At 46.6% G+C, this 18,842-nt stretch overlaps 1 protein-coding gene across 1 annotated transcript in view; it reads left to right on the top strand.

The window, feature by feature from the left end:
* Positions 1–18,842, top strand: part of ERGIC1 (endoplasmic reticulum-golgi intermediate compartment 1) — a 324,289-nt gene that overhangs the window by 249,003 nt on the left and 56,444 nt on the right. The window contains exon 6 of the mRNA XM_086931580.1: positions 13,831–13,935. Coding sequence (XP_086787706.1) covers positions 13,831–13,935 — 105 coding nt within the window. The remainder of the gene's footprint in view (positions 1–13,830; positions 13,936–18,842) is intronic.

The raw sequence follows: 18,842 nt of genomic DNA, 5'->3' as shown, positions 1-18,842 counted from the left end.
CCAGCTTAAAATCAGCGAGGTTTCGGGCTTTGAATTGATGGGATTTTCCATCAAAGACCCGGAAAGAACACAGCTCGCAGGGGTGCTATGCTATCGCCCTCCGGGCTCTGCTCCCTCCCTATCAGACTTTCTCGATCTGATATATGACCTCTCGAACTCTCACTCTAAGTTGCTGGTCCTGGGGGACTTCAATCTCTGGCAGGGTGGACCTCTGGATGGGGCGTTCACAACACTTTGTCAAGCTTTTGGTGACATTCAGCTGCACCAACTGGTAGGCTCACAGAGGAGGTCACGTCTTGGACCTGATTTTCGCTGACGCTCAATCAGTAGTGGTCAACGATATTTTACGCCAATGTTGGACTGATCATGCACTGGTGACCTTCTCCCTTTGTATAGGGGTTTACCCCGCGGAAGCTGCCGGGGTAGGAGTTTCGAAACTGGGTAGACCTTGGTCTCGACTCTCTAAGTCATCTTCACCACCTGCATTGCTACCAGCCAACTTTTGTGTGAGCAACTCGGTGGAGGAAAGTTATCTTTCCTTATGTCAGTCTATCACTGACTCGTTGGATAAGCTGGTGCCTCTCCGTAGGTCTCAAGGGAGAGTGAACCGTGCCTTCCCTGGTACACGGAAGAGCTACGACTGCTTAAGCTGAGCTGCAAACGTGCTGAGCGTGCGTGGCGGAAGCAGTACTTGCCATCGGCTAAAGCCACGTTTAGGCTCGCACTGCAGGGCTATGAGGCGCAGATCAAGTTGGCAAAGGCTGCCTTTCTGGAATCCACCTTGAATAAGGCGCCTAATAAATCTCAAGCCCTGTTCAAAATTGTCAGGGACTTATCTCACCCAGTGTGTGTAGCCAACACGATCGTGGCGTCGCAGGCCCTGTGCGATGCACTGGCGGGTGCCTTTGAGGAGAAGACTGCAAAGATCCTAGAGGGCTTAAAAAACCCGCTGTCCGCGGCCCTCGGTCTGGGAGCTCCGGTTAGCCCGCTCAGTCGACCCCGGTCAGTCGGGCTTTGTCCTGGCGCGGGAGCTCCGAACGGGTCACCCAGTCGACCCCAGCCAATTGGTGCAGCTCCTATACAGGGTTCTCTTGGAGTGGGAGCTCCGGGTGGTCCGTCCAGTCGACCCCAGATGGGCACATCTGGTCCCTTCCTGGGAGCTCCGGACGGAACACCCAGTCGACCCCAGCCGAGTGACCCAGGTCTTTGTTTGGGAGCTCCGGATATTTTATCCAGTCGACCCCAACTAAGACGGTTTCCCTGTCCCTCTTATGAGGAATTTTGCAGCCTGGCACTCACGGTCGCCTCGGGCTCCCCGCTCGACCCATTACCTCCCACATTTTGGAAGGTCTTCCATGCAGAACTCTTTCCGCCTTTGCATGCCATCTGTCTCCAGTCCCTAGAGCTGGCCTCGGTTCCTGACTGCTGGAAGTTAGCAGTAGTGTCACCTCTGCTTAAGAAGCCAACGTTCGACCCTGCCTGCCTTTCCAACTACAGGCCAATCTCCCTGCTCCCATTTCCTATTAAGATCATGGAAAAATGGGTGACCCGCTCGCTCTCAGGCTTTCTGGAGAACATCGGTTGGTTTGATGAGGCACAGTTTGGCTTCCGCCCCGGGCTCGGGACGGAGTCCGCACTGGTAACCGCACTGGTAACCGTACTGGATAACCTTCGTACGCGTGTCGACAGTGGTCGGGCAGCCTTTTTAGTGCTGCTCGACATGTCGGCCGCGTTCGATACGGTCTGCCATCAAACCCTCATCAGAAGACTAGAGGAGTGCGGGGTCACAGAGAGTGCAAGAGATTGGTTGGCTTCTTACCTGGGTAGCCGGCAACATGATTTCGCTTCCTCCATTCCGCTCTGAGCCAAGGAAAGTGGGACAGGGGGTGCCATAGGGCTCGGCCATCAGCCCTATACTTTTTAACCTGTATCTTCGTCCCCTGGTCCAGCTTATAAAATCTTTTGGTGTCTCGGCTTTTAATTACGCCGATGACACTCAGCTGGTCTTTTCTCTGGAAGGAAACAACGCGGTCTCGCTGGAGATATTTCATCGCTGTATGGCAGCCACAGCGGATTGGCTACGGGCCAACTCCCTCCAATTTAACAGCTCTAAGACGGAGGTGCTCCAATGCTCCAGTGATCGAATTCCGCGGGTTCTTCCAGAGAACTTCTGGCCCACCACCTTTCCTGAACCAGTAGCGGCGACGGAATCAGCTCGCAACTTGGGGGTTATCTTCGGCCCAAATCTACAGCTTGACCTGCACGTAAACAAAACCATCTCTACGTGCATGATGCTGTTACGCATGCTGCGTAAAGGTCTGCCCCTTCTCCCCGCCCAGGCCAGGCCAGAGATAGTCCGCAGCACTATTCTAAGTCGTTTAGATTACTGCAATGCGCTACTTCTGGAGGCCCCAAAAAATCTGGTGGGGAAGCTACAACGGGTGCAAAACATGGCCGCCAAGTTGGCTCTCTCGCGTTCCAGGTCTAGCTCTTCCACTCTTGCTTTAAGAGACCTGCACTGGCTCCCAGTGCATCTGCGAGTGGTGTACAAGGCCGCGTGTTTGGTGTTTAAAGCAGTTCACCAACAGGGCCCAGTACCACTTTGTGGCATGTTTGCTTGGTACTCTGCCTCGCGGCCCCTTCGTTCATCTTCGGCTAACTTGTTGGTGGTCCCGAGGTTCCAGAGAGTCAGGATGGGTGGCCGCTCATTTAGTGTTGCAGCGGCCAGACTTTGGAACTCCCTGCCTCTCTCTCTGAGAAGCCACAAGGACTACCTACCATTTAGGAAAGCGCTGAAAACGCATCTGTTTCCGAAAACTGCCTGAGCAGCGAGTTGTGTAACCGTCCCGAAGTTCAAAGCGCCAGGATGCCCTCTGGGTGACAGGCTGCGCTCTACAAGTACACAAATAAATAAATAAAATAAATAAATAAGTGTCGAATTTCCCTCAGAGACCATCTGCACCTCCGGTATTAGGATATAATCAAGCCTCGAGAGACTCCCATGTGCTCCCGAATAGAAGGTATACTGTGCCTGTCCGGGGTGCAGTTGCCTCCAACAATCCAATACACAGTGCGTCCAGGAAGTTGCCCAGCCATGTTTGTGATTTCGGGAGAACCCTGGGGGGACTATGATCCTCACTACCACAGACAACCGAGTTAAAGTCACCACCGACAACTAGCATACCTTCGGAGGGACCCAGAACCACCCTTCCCAGATCAGAAAATGTCGTGGACTGCAAGCCTGGCGGGACATATGCAGAAAGTACGGAGATCGTCTTTCCCTCCCAGCGGCCCGTAATAGCCGCATATCGGGCCCCTATCGTCCAGCACAGTGTCTTCTATCTCTTCTATTGCCACAAGACGATAGCCCCGTCTATTCAATGCATGGCATGTGTTCCCTATCAGATGCGTTTCCTGCAACACTATATCCGGGGAAAGACGCTTCAAGTATTGCAAAACTATCCCCCGCTTTATCCCATCACCCAGACCATTGACATTCCAACTCAGCACCCTCAGCCCCCTACCCCCATCCCAGAAATGAGAACAATGCCCCCCCCCACGAAGAAACAGGCACAAAAAACGAAATATGCAGCAAAGAGTGACCTCGAAATAAACAAAGAAACAAGTACCCCCCCCACCACCCCCAGAGAAATCCCAAAAAACACCATCCCCCCACCCTGCACCCCTGCGGTAGACTAAAAACCACCCCAACTTGCAGTGTGCCTGTCGCCCCATTAAACTAATCTACAAAAAGAGAGAAGAAACCCCTAGAGGAGGAAGAGTCCCGATTCCCCCCCGCCCCCGGGTAGTTACCAATGTATGCACACGAGTCATCGAACCACTGCTATAAGTTTATAGAGCTCGCACGCCGGTGAGGCCTTACTCCTGTTCCTCCAGGCCACCTTCAGCGCCCCTCGATTTTTCCGGGCGATCTCGCTGTGTCGGCAAGGTATCGAGCCAGACACTGACAACCTCAGGGCGGTCAAAGAGCGCACGTTCCTCATATTCAATCCTCAATCGGGCCGGGAAAAGCATGGCGTACTTCAGTCCCATGTCTCTTAAGTCGCCGTTTCACCCCCAGGAAACCCATGCATGCTTCTGCACAGCCTGTGTAAAGTCCGGGTAAAAACTGATCGATGCATTTTCGGATTTTGTGGGACCATTAGTTTGTGATGCTTGAAGAATAGAGTCTCTGTCTCGAAAATTGAAAATCCTGGCTATGATAGGCCGCGGGGCAGCACCCAATTTAGGCTTCCCGCCGGGGACTCTGTGAGCAAGCTCCACTGTGAAGAAGTTACTGAGGCCCTTGGGTGTTAAGTGATTCAATACGAGGTCCTCCACAAGTAGATCTGTAGATAATTCAGTGGGCATCTCCGGAACACCGATGATGCGGACGTTGTTGCGCCTAGCCCGGCTCTTGAAATCATCCAGCCGACGGGCAAACAAGTCGTTGGATGATCGGAGATTGCGAACTTCGGTCTGGAGATCAGAAACATCAGTAGTGAGACTTGCAGTCTTAATGTCCAGGGACTTGACCCGCTCATTGGTCTTCGCGAGGTCAGTCCTGATTAAGTTAACTTCGCTCGCCACCGTGTCAATCTTCGAAGCCAGTGTCTCGTACTGCTGGCCCATAGATGTCGTCACACTTGCAATGGCGCCCATGACGTTCCTCAATGTCAGTTCTTCAGTCGCGGGAGAGCCATCTCCAGTCTCGTCCAGAACCTTACCCACACCACTAGGGGATCCTTTCGGGTGAGTGAAGCGATCCATAGTATTAAATTGGGTGGTACCCCCTCGGTACGTGCCTTTGGTGACCCGCTTCTCGCTCTCCGACTTGCCCGCCATATTGAGCAGCGAGCTCTGGCGGACCTTTTGGGACCTGGTTAGAATGGCTTTCCGCAAAGCTGACTTGTAGAGTCCGGGGACGAGGGTGAAAGACAAGCTTATAGCCGATAGCAAGGCACAGGCCAGCAGTGTCAACAGGCAGCAAGTCTCTGTAGACAAAGGCCAAAAACGAAACCGAAAGTACCACAGGGGCAGCGACCGACTCCCACTGGCCGTTGTTCAATTGCCACCTGGGTACCTCGGGGACTCAAGTCCCTGGATGGTCAGCGATGTAGGCCGCGAAGTTTCGAGGGTAGCAAGTCCGGTTCCCGGCGGCCAAATCAATTTTTGGAAAGAGATCCAGTGTCAGCAGGGTGTCAGCTAGAAGAACCCGTCGTCTATATCCGGATTCGTGACAGGATAGATGCGGGAGGCGGAGAGGGTCTCGGGAGTCCTGTGCTCACTCGTCCATCTTGGATGCACGCGAAGCTCCTCCTCTCAAGACCAGTTTGAGATTGTGCACCCACAGCAAAGCGGTGAAGCAGCTCTGTCTTCAAAGGTCTCTGCTGAATGTGATTGCCTGCCATTGAAGGAGGAGTTTTAAAAAAGTGGGAGGAGTGGTTATCATCTACCTTTTGGACTTTGCTCACCTTTCATTGTTAGTATAGTTTGAAGAATCCCTTACCAGACTCACATTCCTCCGGCCTGCCTGGTAGCTTTCATTTTTGATAGTCTATAAGTTAAGTCTCTGACTTGGGTGTCAGAAGATATTTGGCTCAAATGTTTTCTGATAAAGTAATAAAAAAAATCTTATGGTCCCGTTAAACGGAGGAATGGATGATTGATAACGAAAAAAATGTCTGAACTTCTTCCTTTTTGAAACTAATAAGGATCAAGATGTACCTCGTCAAAACCCACCTGTCCGATTTCCATAGTTTTTCCACCTATTGGCAGGAACTAAGAACTGCCTTCTTTGAGACTGCTTTTTAGGCACTGCCATCTTATTTTGCTGCCTCCAGTCCCTCTGCTAGGCATTCTGTGTACACCGTATGCATTGCTTGACAGCAGTTGTGGGGGATTCAACTGAGCTGCAAACCCATACACAACCTATGTTTTATCTTTGGGAGATCACCTTTCTTTGTCTTCCTTCTCAGTCTGAGCCATAATGTGGTTGAAACCTCAAATAACCTACCTGTATTTCATATCAGTAAAAGACTGGGACTGGCGAATGCCCTGTTCTCTAGGTAATAAATGTTTCACATCATGACGTCTCATTCAATGGTGTTATAAGGGATTGTCTTCCTTTTTTGGATCCATCACTGCCTGTACCAGAGAAGTTTCCTTCTCTGATTGCACACCCTTATGAGTACCCCTCTTAGTGGAAGCATCTGTTCACCCCCAATAAGGTTTAGAAAGTATCTTGAAGGGCTTCTTCTGCTTTACTACCAAACAGTATATCCGTGCAGTCTGTGTTGGAAATGTAGGCCAAAGCGAGGTTATCCCTCAGAGTATACCCCCCTGGTCAATATCCTGCAGCTAGAGGTTAAGCCAGCCTCCCTCCAGGGTCCCACAACAAAAACATTGATGCTGCTGCCTGGATCTGATATGGTTGCGCCAAAATATAAACAAGCACTAGGAATGCATTAGGGCTCGGGTTTGTTTGAGTTTGAGATAATGGCATTGTAAATGGTAATGTGCACTGACAGCTGCTGATGATTGTGCCAATTGAAAGAGTGGCTGGTGCACTGTCAGCTGTTGGTGTGTGTGTGTGTGTGTTAAGTGAAAGTTGCACTGACATTGTTTGTTGTGGGTGTTTAGCGGCACTGATGCATTGTCGTGTTTATTTTTGGTGAAAGCGTACATTGATGGTTGTTGGTGTTTGTGCCTGGTGAAAGCATTAATTGACGGCTGGGGTGTGTTGTTGTGTGTGTTGTTTTCTGTGTAGTGGTGAGTGTGTGGTGGTGAGTGTGTGGGGGTGAGCCTGGGGAGTGAGTGTGGTGGTGAGTGGTGACGAGTGTGTGGTGTTGAGAGAGTGAGGTGTGTGGTTTGTGTGTGTTATGTGTGTGTGGTGTATGTGTCTGTGGTGTGTGTATGGTGTGTGTGTGTGTGGTGTTTTCTGCACACTCACACACTGCCCCTACACATTCACACACTGCTCACCCGCACACTCCCAATGTCACCCTGCATAGTCACACACTGTTTATCCTGCACACTCATTCTGCACACTCAACAATGTGCACCCTTACACACTGTCTCTGCAGTCACTCTGCACTCACTGTCACTCTACACTCACTCTGCACTCACTGTCACTCTACACTCACTCTGCACTCACTGTCACTCTACACTCACTCTGCACTCACTGTCACTCTACACTCACTCTGCACTCACTGTCACTCTACACTCACTCTGCACTCACTGTCACTCTACACTCACTCTGCACTCACTGTCACTCTACACTCACTCTGCACTCACTGTCACTCTACACTCACTCTGCACTCACTGTCACTCTACACTCACTCTACACTCACTCTGCACTCACTCTGCACTCACTGTCACTCTGCACTCACTCTGCACTCACTCTGCACTCACTCTGCACTCACTCTGCACTCACTCTGCACTCACTCTGCACTCACTCTGCACTCACTCTGCACTCACTCTGCACTCACTCTGCACTCACTGTCACTCTACACTCACTCTGCACTCACTCTGCACTCACTCTGCACTCACTCTGCACTCACTCTGCACTCACTCTGCACTCACTCTGCACTCACTCTGCACTCACTCTGCACTCACTCTGCACTCACTCTGCACTCACTGTCACTCTGCACTCACTCTGCACTCACTCTGCACTCACTCTGCACTCACTCTGCACTCACTCTGCACTCACTCTGCACTCACTCTGCACTCACTCTGCACTCACTGTCACTCTACACTCACTCTGCACTCACTCTGCACTCACTGTCACTCTACACTCACTCTACACTCACTCTACACTCACTCTGCACTCACTGTCACTCTACACTCACTCTACACTCACTCTACACTCACTCTGCACTCACTGTCACTCTCGCACTCACTGTCACTCTCGCACTCACTGTCACTCTCGCACTCACTGTCACTCTCGCACTCACTGTCACTCTCGCACTCACTGTCACTCTCGCACTCACTGTCACTCTCGCACTCACTGTCACTCTCGCACTCACTGTCACTCTGCACTCACTGTCCCTCTGCACTCACTGTCACTCTGCACTCACTCTGCACTCACTCTGCACTCACTGTCACTCTGCACTCACTCTGCACTCACTCTGCACTCACTCTGCACTCACTCTGCACTCACTCTGCACTCACTGTCACTCTGCACTCACTCTGCACTCACTCTGCACTCACTGTCACTCTGCACTCACTCTGCACTCACTCTGCACTCACTGTCACTCTGCACTCACTCTGCACTCACTGTCACTCTGCACTCACTCTGCACTCACTGTCACTCTGCACTCACTCTGCACTCACTGTCACTCTGCACTCACTCTGCACTCACTGTCACTCTGCGCTCACTCTGCACTCACTCTGCACTCACTCTGCACTCACTGTCACTCTACACTCACTCTGCACTCACTCTGCACTCACTCTGCACTCACTCTGCACTCACTGTCACTCTACACTCACTCTGCACTCACTCTGCACTCACTGTCACTCTGCACTCACTCTACACTCACTCTGCACTCACTCTGCACTCACTCTGCACTCACTCTGCACTCACTGTCACTCTGCACTCACTCTGCACTCACTCTGCACTCACTCTGCACTCACTCTGCACTCACTGTCACTCTCGCACTCACTCTGCACTCACTGTCACTCTCGCACTCACTCTGCACTCACTGTCACTCTCGCACTCACTCTGCACTCACTGTCACTCTCGCACTCACTCTGCACTCACTGTCACTCTCGCACTCACTCTGCACTCACTGTCACTCTCGCACTCACTCTGCACTCACTCTGCACTCACTGTCACTCTCGCACTCACTGTCACTCTTGCACTCACTCTGCACTCACTGTCACTCTCGCACTCACTGTCACTCTTGCACTCACTCTGCACTCACTGTCACTCTTGCACTCACTCTGCACTCACTGTCACTCTCGCACTCACTCTGCACTCACTCTGCACTCACTGTCACTCTCGCACTCACTGTCACTCTTGCACTCACTCTGCACTCACTCTCGCACTCACTGTCACTCTCGCACTCTGTCACTCTCGCACTCACTGTCACTCTCGCACTCACTGTCACTCTCGCACTCACTGTCACTCTCGCACTCACTGTCACTCTCGCACTCACTGTCACTCTCGCACTCACTGTCACTCTCGCACTCACTGTCACTCTGCACTCACTGTCACTCTGCACTCACTGTCACTCTGCACTCACTGTCACTCTGCACTCACTGTCACTCTGCACTCACTGTCACTCTGCACTCACTGTCACTCTGCACTCACTGTCACTCTGCACTCACTGTCACTCTGCACTCACTGTCACTCTGCACTCACTGTCACTCTGCACTCACTGTCACTCTGCACTCACTGTCACTCTGCACTCACTGTCACTCTGCACTCACTGTCACTCTGCACTCACTGTCACTCTGCACTCACTGTCACTCTGCACTCACTGTCACTCTGCACTCACTGTCACTCTCGCACTCACTCTGCACTCACTGTCACTCTCGCACTCACTCTGCACTCACTGTCACTCTCGCACTCACTCTGCACTCACTGTCACTCTCGCACTCACTCTGCACTCACTGTCACTCTCGCACTCACTCTGCACTCACTGTCACTCTCGCACTCACTCTGCACTCACTGTCACTCTGCACTCACTGTCACTCTGCACTCACTGTCACTCTGCACTCACTGTCACTCTGCGCTCACTGTCACTCTGCGCTCACTGTCACTCTGCGCTCACTGTCACTCTCGTACTCACTCTGCACTCACTGACGAAGTGATGACGTAGGCCGAGACCTAAAAAAATGGACTGGCTGGATGGAAGGTTGGGGGAGGGATAGAGGGAAAGAGAGAACTCACAAGCCATATATATATATATAGAGAGAGAGAGAGAGAGGGGAATGATCGTAACATGCACACCTATAAAATGATAAATCTCAAATAGCACAGAAAGAATCCAAATGAAGAATTAATTTATGATGTCACCACTAGAAAGATACACTGATCCAATTAAAAATCATAGTGAAATCTAAATGCTCCAGGGGCGGGACAAACAGAGTGATTGGGAGGAAAGCCATTGCAATAGACAAGGAGCAGACCCAAAGCATAGTCTAAGCATTTGTTAAAGTAATGATTACAATGTTATCTGCGACAGATAGGTAACGAGTCTGACAAAAAAACTTGTGAAGTTGCATGGTCGATTACTTTGCACCTTAGCTGGTCGCTGGATACATGGGGTCTACAAACAATCGCACTATTTATGGGTAAAGTGTGAATGCCAGAGTTAAAAGCCACGTGCATATGCCAATAGGCCATTTCCTTTGGTTATGCAAAGTTCTAAACACAGGTTTACACTTGGCAGGGCTGATGCAGTCTTCCATCCTTACAAGTGTGATAAAAGAGGTACTTCCCTGTTGCTCAAGAACAACCCATGTTATTTTGTTGCTAAAAGACAAGCCACGCCTTCCAGTGTATCCTATAACTGCCCATTATTAATATTACTTATTAAAAGATATGCCCCGTCCCCAAGCAGGAGCTGTGATAAGCAGCAATGTGTGTGTTTATATTCTGTCATGACCAACGCCTGTGAGGGTGCCTCGATATCTCTTAGATAAAGTGTGCTTCACCAGCCCACATTAGATTGCACACAGTACATCCCAGCCTTTAGTTTACAAGATGTTCCACGGTCTGCAGATACCGCGCCGTTGGGAACCACGAGCTGTTTGAACTGCGATGCAGACGAACGCGCGCCCACCAAACGCACTGCAGAATGGTGAACGCGACCACAGCATCTGGATTCCATTACAGCGCCTCCCTGACAGCTCATAATTGATATTTATGGACGGCCGTGCGCATAACCGCACAGATTATGGCGGAAGTGGCCAGAATGAATTACATATGGACTATTGCGTGAAGGCTACTAAAAAGACACGACCGCGAAGACCAATTAACATCCAGATGGCAAAAAAACTACTGCAAAATCTCGCGCACTGAGGAATTTTTCCTGCACGATTCGGAACCCCTTAAGAATAGGAGCTCGGAGCTCCGCCCCACTTCTGACGAAGTGGTGACGTAGGCCGAGCCCTAAAAAAATAGTTAAACTCTACTTTAACACTCCGAAAGGATCACAAAGTGAAAGATGGCAAAAACGTCAGCTTCAAAAAATAGAAATGAAGTGTTACTAGAGCTTCCCCTTTTCATATTTCGCTTCACGTGGAGGAAGCAAAAAATCTTACGAGCAGCGTATATCAGTTTTTGTGGCATCACCCAAGATGGCTGCATATTTTGGTTTTCTACAGTGGGTGTCCACTTCAGCAAAATGAATATCTCCGGTTCAATAAGTTATCAGCATTTAAATAATTCACAGTAAATTATCTTGGAGCCAGCTACTTGTTATGACAGAGGATGAATCCCGAGGTCCTTGGGGTTCTACCTCCGATTTATTTTGCATCCTCCAGAAAGTTGAAAATCTTCTAGGATCTGAAGTTTTCTTGAGCAACGTTCAGATACCTAAATCGGGGATTCTACGTGTTTACCAAAACCTTCTACAGAAGGTGCTTGATTCCTTGCCTGCAGTACCTTCTTACTTCTATATGCTAATGTGAACACAGTGGCTGGTCCTTCAGACCAGGGTTATATAATGGCAAAGAAAATGAATAATGGGCTCTGTAGTCTATATTGACTGAGACTCTTTCCTTGGCCTTCTAGGTGTCAGTAAAATGTAAACTCTGCGCCCATTTTCCAATCGTGACTATTCCAAATCCATTAGACAATAAGAGACTGTGCATGGTCTGGGGCAAAATGCTGAGGGGATGCTAAAAATCTACTACATGCATCTCAAGACAAGATTGTGCAAGCTGTTATGTAAATCAAAGGAGTATGCAGTTCTTGAATAGGAAAGAAGAGGAGTCGGTGATCATCTTAAGCAGCAGATCGCGGGATCTAATTGCTCAGGAGCAAGAGCCCTCACACACCCAAACTGCAAATTGCGCTCCTCAAAACAGTTCTTCAGCACCAGATATAAATGCCTTGGGAACAGGTAACGTTCTTGCTCCTCTGCTATCTGTAGCCCTGTAAAAAGAAGCCAAGCTCTGTAAATCACGACGACCGAAATAATTTGATGCCCCTTTCTCTGTTCCACAGGTGTCCAGCCTAAATGCAGCCGCATTTGGTAGTGGAGGAATTCAGGATAACTACTGTTTATGTAGATTAGTTTATTCTACATAGCTTTTATCGTACTTTGATAACCTAACAATCTGGCATGGGCTCAGTCCTCCCAACCCCATGTTGTGCAGCCTTGTCATTGATAAATCAATGCAGTTTGCCGCTATGTACTTGACATTCAAAACTAGCGCGGTCTCACTCTTAAATCGTTTTGCCAAGTGAAAGACTGTCTAGCAGTTTTGCTTCCACTTGGCGGTAAGAAAAAATTATTTAGAGGAAGGTCTTGTACTATACTGGTGAGGAAACTTTCCTTCTGCTGCAAAAAGCTTCCGTCTTTAGAAGCCAGCAATGTGCAGATGTTACTGAAAGATGTGCAGATGTTACATTTTGGCTTTCATCTATTTGATTCGAGGAGCCACTACTCCTGACGAATAACCTTCTGGTGCAGCTCCTGAAGTTATAACCGTTATTGTCCATTTAAATGGAGAATTCTCCACCACCGCCATCAATTGGCAAAGCTACTTAGGCAAAAAATTGAGGATGTTGGGGAGAATGGATGTGAGCTAAAGATCCTCGCCTCTGTCACTGCATTATTCTTAGACCTAACCCCTCATCATTCATCCTTCTGCTCTGCCTTTTCTAAACTAACAGACCAATCCCATCCTGGTAGAGAAAAAGAGCGAATAAGACTGAGTGGGAACTCATTTTACGGTGTGCTGGCCAGGAAAAGGTGCTCTGCTGTTCTCCGTTTCAGCTGTCGCTGTTTGCTGTGGAAGTGTGTGAGATGAAAAGAAAAATACATACCCCTTGTCAACACTGCGAATGGAAATGTGAAGAACATGTCTTGAGACAAGGAACAGCCCCCAGTCCTGTCCTTCACTCTTCATATTTCCTCAAACGAAAAGTGAGTCTAGCCAGACTTTCTTGCGCAGCTAGCAGAATAGTAACCTATTTTATGTTGTACTATGCGACCTGAGAAATTGTCCTTAAGTTCGTGCTAGCCGACGAGCCCAAGTGGGCTCAGTACAACCACTACATACGAGACCAGTCCTCATCAAACTCCTCCAGACTTCACTCACTTGTGTGTAAGCTGTTCCCCTTTGATCACACTAAAGAGTTGTGCACCGATTTGGTTTCCAGGCTCTATTCATCGACGTTTACTGTCCTTGTGATTCGTCACCCACCAAAACTGGAAATTATTTGCACAGTGGAACATGCTTACATAATGGTCGACCAACTTCCGAAAGTTTCAGACATTTGTTATATCCCAGCACATGCTGTGGCTCCTCTGTGTTTCTTTCTGAAAAATACTGTGCCTGGACTAATCCTGTAATACTGATTCCACATTTTACAAAGCCTTTCTGCCCACCACAGCCCGGACCAAACCGCAGAACAGTCCTCTTCCTCCTTGCTAGCACATGCTTCTGTTTGCTGCCTTGGTTTATGCTTCATATCAAATTGTTCAGTGCTGTGATTTTACTTGAGTTCTGGTTCATTATGTTAACATCTAAAAGAAAAAAAATAGTCTAAAGTGCTTATATTCTAGCAGTAGGTACCACAGAACATTTACAGACAAACTTTGACTTTACATACTTCGTTTTTGAATGATTTTATTAACTTCAATTCTATAGGTGCCTGGTAATTTTCACGTGTCCACGCACAGTGCTACAGCCCAGCCGCAGAATCCAGACATGACGCATGTGATCCACAAGCTGCAGTTTGGGGATAAATTAAAGGTGAGCTGTTACCCCTTTTTTTGTTTGAGTAAAGTCGGCAGGCTGGTTCCCACTACCTACCAGTGCCTAGTTAGAGCTGAGAAGTGATGAGTACTGCCCTGTTTAAAGCATGGCCACTCTGCAAAGAACAGCTGGTATAGTAGCTATGCTGTGGAGTCCATTCGAAGTACAAGAGCCACCATGAGTCGAAGGACCGCTCAATGTACAATAGCTACCATCAGTCTGACAAGCCCCTTCCTTGTTAAAGCACTGAACCCTGCATCAGTGATTAATGGCTGAAGGACTTGTTGCAGGGGTTCCTTCTTCCAGAGCAGTAAAGAATTCTAAAAGGTGATGAAGCAGGAAGATCCCAACTCCGGTAGTAGCACTCCCTTGTATGCGAAGTTGGAACCAATCTACAGTGGTGACTGTGATCCTCTCTGCTAAGCGAAGAGGCAGCATGACTGTGACTGTGTCCATCCAGGGTATGCAGATATCATAGTTCTGCAGTCTAGGGCTTAGTACCGACTCTGCTTGCTTCAGGCTCCTGGACTGCTGTAGGTGATGAGAAGGAAGAACATAGAACCATGACCGCATGTTGCCGGCATGAGCAGTAACCAATCTGTGCAATGGTAGATGGTGTCTAAGTATTACTGGGGCAAACAACAGAAAACTTGCAAAAAATAGTGGGTGGAGCATATGAAAGATAGGGGATTGCAGTGATGTGAGTTTTTTTTCTCCATATCTGTATGAATAAAAGCTGTTTGAAACGTTTGAAATCAAACTTCACCTTACTCACTTCCCTAATTTGTCGCAAAACGAAAGAACTGTGCAAGAGTCTATACTTCTGTAGCCAAGTATGTAATGATTTGTGAAAGGCTGAGCTTTGTTTTTTAATTGTGTGTGACCTTGAGTTGTAGAAAAAGAAAACTTTTAGGACCGTTTTGTTAACAAGTTCAATGAATATACTCTATCAAAAATAAAATCGGGAATTTTCTATTAACCGTACCAACTAAGTGTTACTGTAGTACTGCTAGTTTTTGATTAAAATAGATTCCTTTGGTAGAAATAATTTCCACCAATACCATTTTTAGGAATATTTTGGCAATATCTTAACAATAAAATCAACACATTTTGCCACTTTAGTGAAGCTCAAACTATGATGCATCTGCGTTCTCGTGAAACTGACGTGCATTCAGTTGCACAGAATTTCGTTTTAAATGTGTTCGTGTAATAAAATCGGTGCTTTTAAAATGTTGCAAGCCAGTTGCTATAAGCATCATGTACATTTTAAGCCATCTCTATTTTCCTGCCCCTATCCATCATTTGCTTTCTAACCATGTCCTCCTTACATGCATCTCCAGCAACAAAATTTCCTTCCGTGCTCTATACATGTCGGACCTGTTCGGGTCAGTTCTAGGGAATGTTCAACACAGTTTAGGCGGTTTAGAAGCTGGATTAGTAAAGTTTGCACAATTTTTTTTTAAATCAATTCTGTATTAAAATTTAACTAGAAAAAACAATCGTGGAACAAATACCAGCCCATATACAAAAAGCGCCAGTGATACAATATAAAACATAAACTGACAATCACGGAAGATAGACAACATAGAAAAGGGCATTACAAGTATCACAGTAATGTACAAAAATGAGAAGATGATACATCAAAATATAAATGTATTGTTACAAGACTGAGAACAAAATAATCGTACGTAAACCATATATAAGAAACTTCTGTAAACCCTTCAACAATAAATAACACACACTGGGAAAGTAAAGTCACCGTAAGCCTAACAAAGGGCCCCATACATATTCAAAATGATGCAAAAAGCACATATTTATAATGCATTGATTTTTAAAGATGGGAAAATCAGTCCACAGTAACATTTGTTAGAGAAATGCATTTTGCGTGAAATTTTAATTTAATGGTTTTTCCTCAGAGAGGTGAGTTTAATTTGTGTACATGAATTGTTTCAATTCTTGGGAGACTATATCCTGAACACATGTGATGTTAGGGCTGTTTTGGAAAGTACACTTTGCTTCCTCAGGGCTCCCTCTCCGTTCTTCAACCCAGTATCATTACAAATGTTTGCTTATATTCTTTGCCTGAAATCTGTTATAAATATTAGTGTCATGATATGCCCCGAACCTGACAGGTTACATCCATAGTGGCTAATCAATAAAATTCACCCCCTGGAATCCCATCAACTTTATTTAAACGATCCGACCTATCTTTTATGTATGAATGTAGCATTTTCGCTAATAATGATGCTATGACTATGTCAATAAATTTGGAGACTCTTATTGGTAAGTGATTAGACTCCAGCTATAATCAACCTACCTAGAATTTGGTCTTTTTATGTATTTTTGGAAAGAAGTAAATCACTGGTAATCTCGGATATTTAATGTACACATATTTGAATTTATCCTCTTATAACATACCATTCTCTTTCCATTTCAGTAATTAATATCAGGACAGGATTTGGCTATATACCACACAGTTTTGTTTATTGGTTTATAATGTAACTGTAGCTCTCTGTTGCCTCGGAGGTTCTTGATAATCTTTATGGTTCATAACTGCTATATTTCTTCCTTGTCTGCATTCTTCATGATAATTTTTTTGTTATCGCTTAAGTCACCTACTGTCTGTCTTGCCTTATTGTTTGTTTGTACCTTTGGGTTTTTACTGTAGTTTTTCGAAGACTGCTAATTCAATTGTGTAAAATACATCAATGACGTTATCTTGGAATAACTGAGGGTTTAAAGTTAATTTAGAAATCAGGCCACTATCACAAATTTCAGATACATCAGTACTGAGGTATACAACAATAGCTTCTATTGTATCAAACATGTCCTATTCCAAGCTCAGCAGTATGCAAGTCCTTCAGTTCATGGACACTTCTTTGTGAAGGTTTAGACTTTTATGTTTGTGATTTCTGTTTTAGGGAATTGATTACATAGAATGTGTTTCATTTCAGTTGTTGTAGGAATCTAAACCCATCAGTCTTTAGGTTTGGTATGTTCACATTTTCTCATATTTCAAAATACATGCCTTTATTCAAGGCCAGCTGTATAAGGGGTCTGTTTGAAATGTATTGTGTACCAGATTGTTCAATTTCCTGGAGTTTCCTTCGGGTCTCATAGTGGAACCTGCGCTTTTTTTTCTGAACTCTTGGCGGCTCCTCTTTTTATCTTTTTATTGACCTCCTTCCTTGAATGTTTGTCCTTTGTCAATTTTTTGACTCCAGGGAATCTTATTCTCTTGAATTTGTCTAAGATAAAGTTGATATTTTTTAACTTTTTAAGCGGTATGCAACAGGACCACCCAAATCAATACTTCTATTGCAGATGTCCAAGTCTAAACCACTACTTCTAGATTGGTTTATATAATATGGTTTAGTTTCTGTGACAAATAAACTAATATTGCAACTATGCTTTTAGAAAAAAATGTAGATGATGGAATATGTTAATCCAACAATAATTAGAAGTGTGAAAATTGCAGGTAAAAAGTTATTTATAAATTCACAAACTGATCAAAGAAAAGGTTGAAAATTGTCATTAACCCATTTGCTTATAGCTGGCTTAAAAATTTACATTTAAAATATCTAAAAACAACAATATAAAAAGGTATTTTAGAGTATTAATTGGCTAACTGTTTACAAAGCAATTTAAACAGAGTGGATTGGGAAATTGAGCATCTACATTAAGTGCCTGTTAGAAGATGGTACAGCAAGACTGAAGTGAAGTTAGTTACCCTGGTAAGCGCATGCCAATTCTCTGTGGGGGGATTTAGTGCAATAATACTGGCACCACTTTAGTACATTTTTGGGAATGTTCTGAATGCATTTCACTTAGTTGCAGCTCCTGGATAAGAAGCAGGGGCCATACTTGAAGATTTAGATCATTCCAATTTTGGGGTCCGTACTAACAGGACAAAACACTTTACTTTAAGATGCTCCTCCAGGTTTGTTGGGCTTTTCTTCTAGAGTTTGCTATTCCAGCTCTTTCTGATAGATACATCTGCCGTGTGGATTCCTCACCTTGTGAATATCCCCCTTGCGTCAGCAACGTTCGGAAATTTTCTTCGTAGCACGCCGACGTGCTACGAAGTCATATTGGTTGCTCCGGATTGGCCAAGAAGGGTGTGGTATTCGGACCTACTCCGCCTCTCCTCTCACCCGCCGCTCCGTCTCCCTCACAGGGCAGACCTCCTCTCTCAGATGGAGGGGCAGGTTCTACACCCCCACCTCCAGACATTACACCTTCATGCCTGGAGATTGAACGGGGCAACTTGAGTTCTTTTTCTCTCCCTCACGAGGTGGTGGATGTCATTCTCTCTGCCAGGCGTGACACCACTAAGTCCATTTACTCCTATAGGTGGTCAAAATTTGTTTCTTGGTGCAGGGAGAGGGATATTGACCCTTTGAAGGCTCATTTGTCTAATATTTTGCAATTTGCCCTTTATCTGGCACAGCAAGGTTTGGCTGTGGCCACGGTCAAGGGTTATCTTTCGGCCTTATCGGCGTTTCTTTGTTTGCCGGATCAGCCTTCTCTCTTTAAATCTCCAGTGGTTTTGAGATTCTTGAGGGGTCTCATGAATGTTTCCTCCTACTCCTTTTATTGTTCCTCATTGGGATTTGAATCTTGTGCTGACCTTTATAATGGGTTCTCCCTTCGAACCCTTGCACAAGTGTCCATTGAGGCTTCTCTCTTTTAAAACTATCTTCCTCGTTGCAATCACCTCGGCAAGGAGGGTAAGTGAGCTTCAAGCTCTAAGTTCCAAACCCCCATTCCTGACCATTCATGCTGAAAGGATGGTTCTTAGGACCAGGGCTGCTTTTCTGCCTAAGGTGGTGACTCCTTTCCATCTTGGGCAGTCCATTACCCTTCCTACCTTCTATCCTCCCCCTCACCCGTCTAAGGAGGAA

Source organism: Lissotriton vulgaris, chromosome 7, assembly GCF_964263255.1.
Source record: "Lissotriton vulgaris chromosome 7, aLisVul1.2, whole genome shotgun sequence".
Classification (NCBI taxonomy): domain Eukaryota; kingdom Metazoa; phylum Chordata; class Amphibia; order Caudata; family Salamandridae; genus Lissotriton; species Lissotriton vulgaris.
Note: the sequence above shows the minus strand (reverse complement) of the source record. Positions and strands in the feature narration are given on the sequence as shown.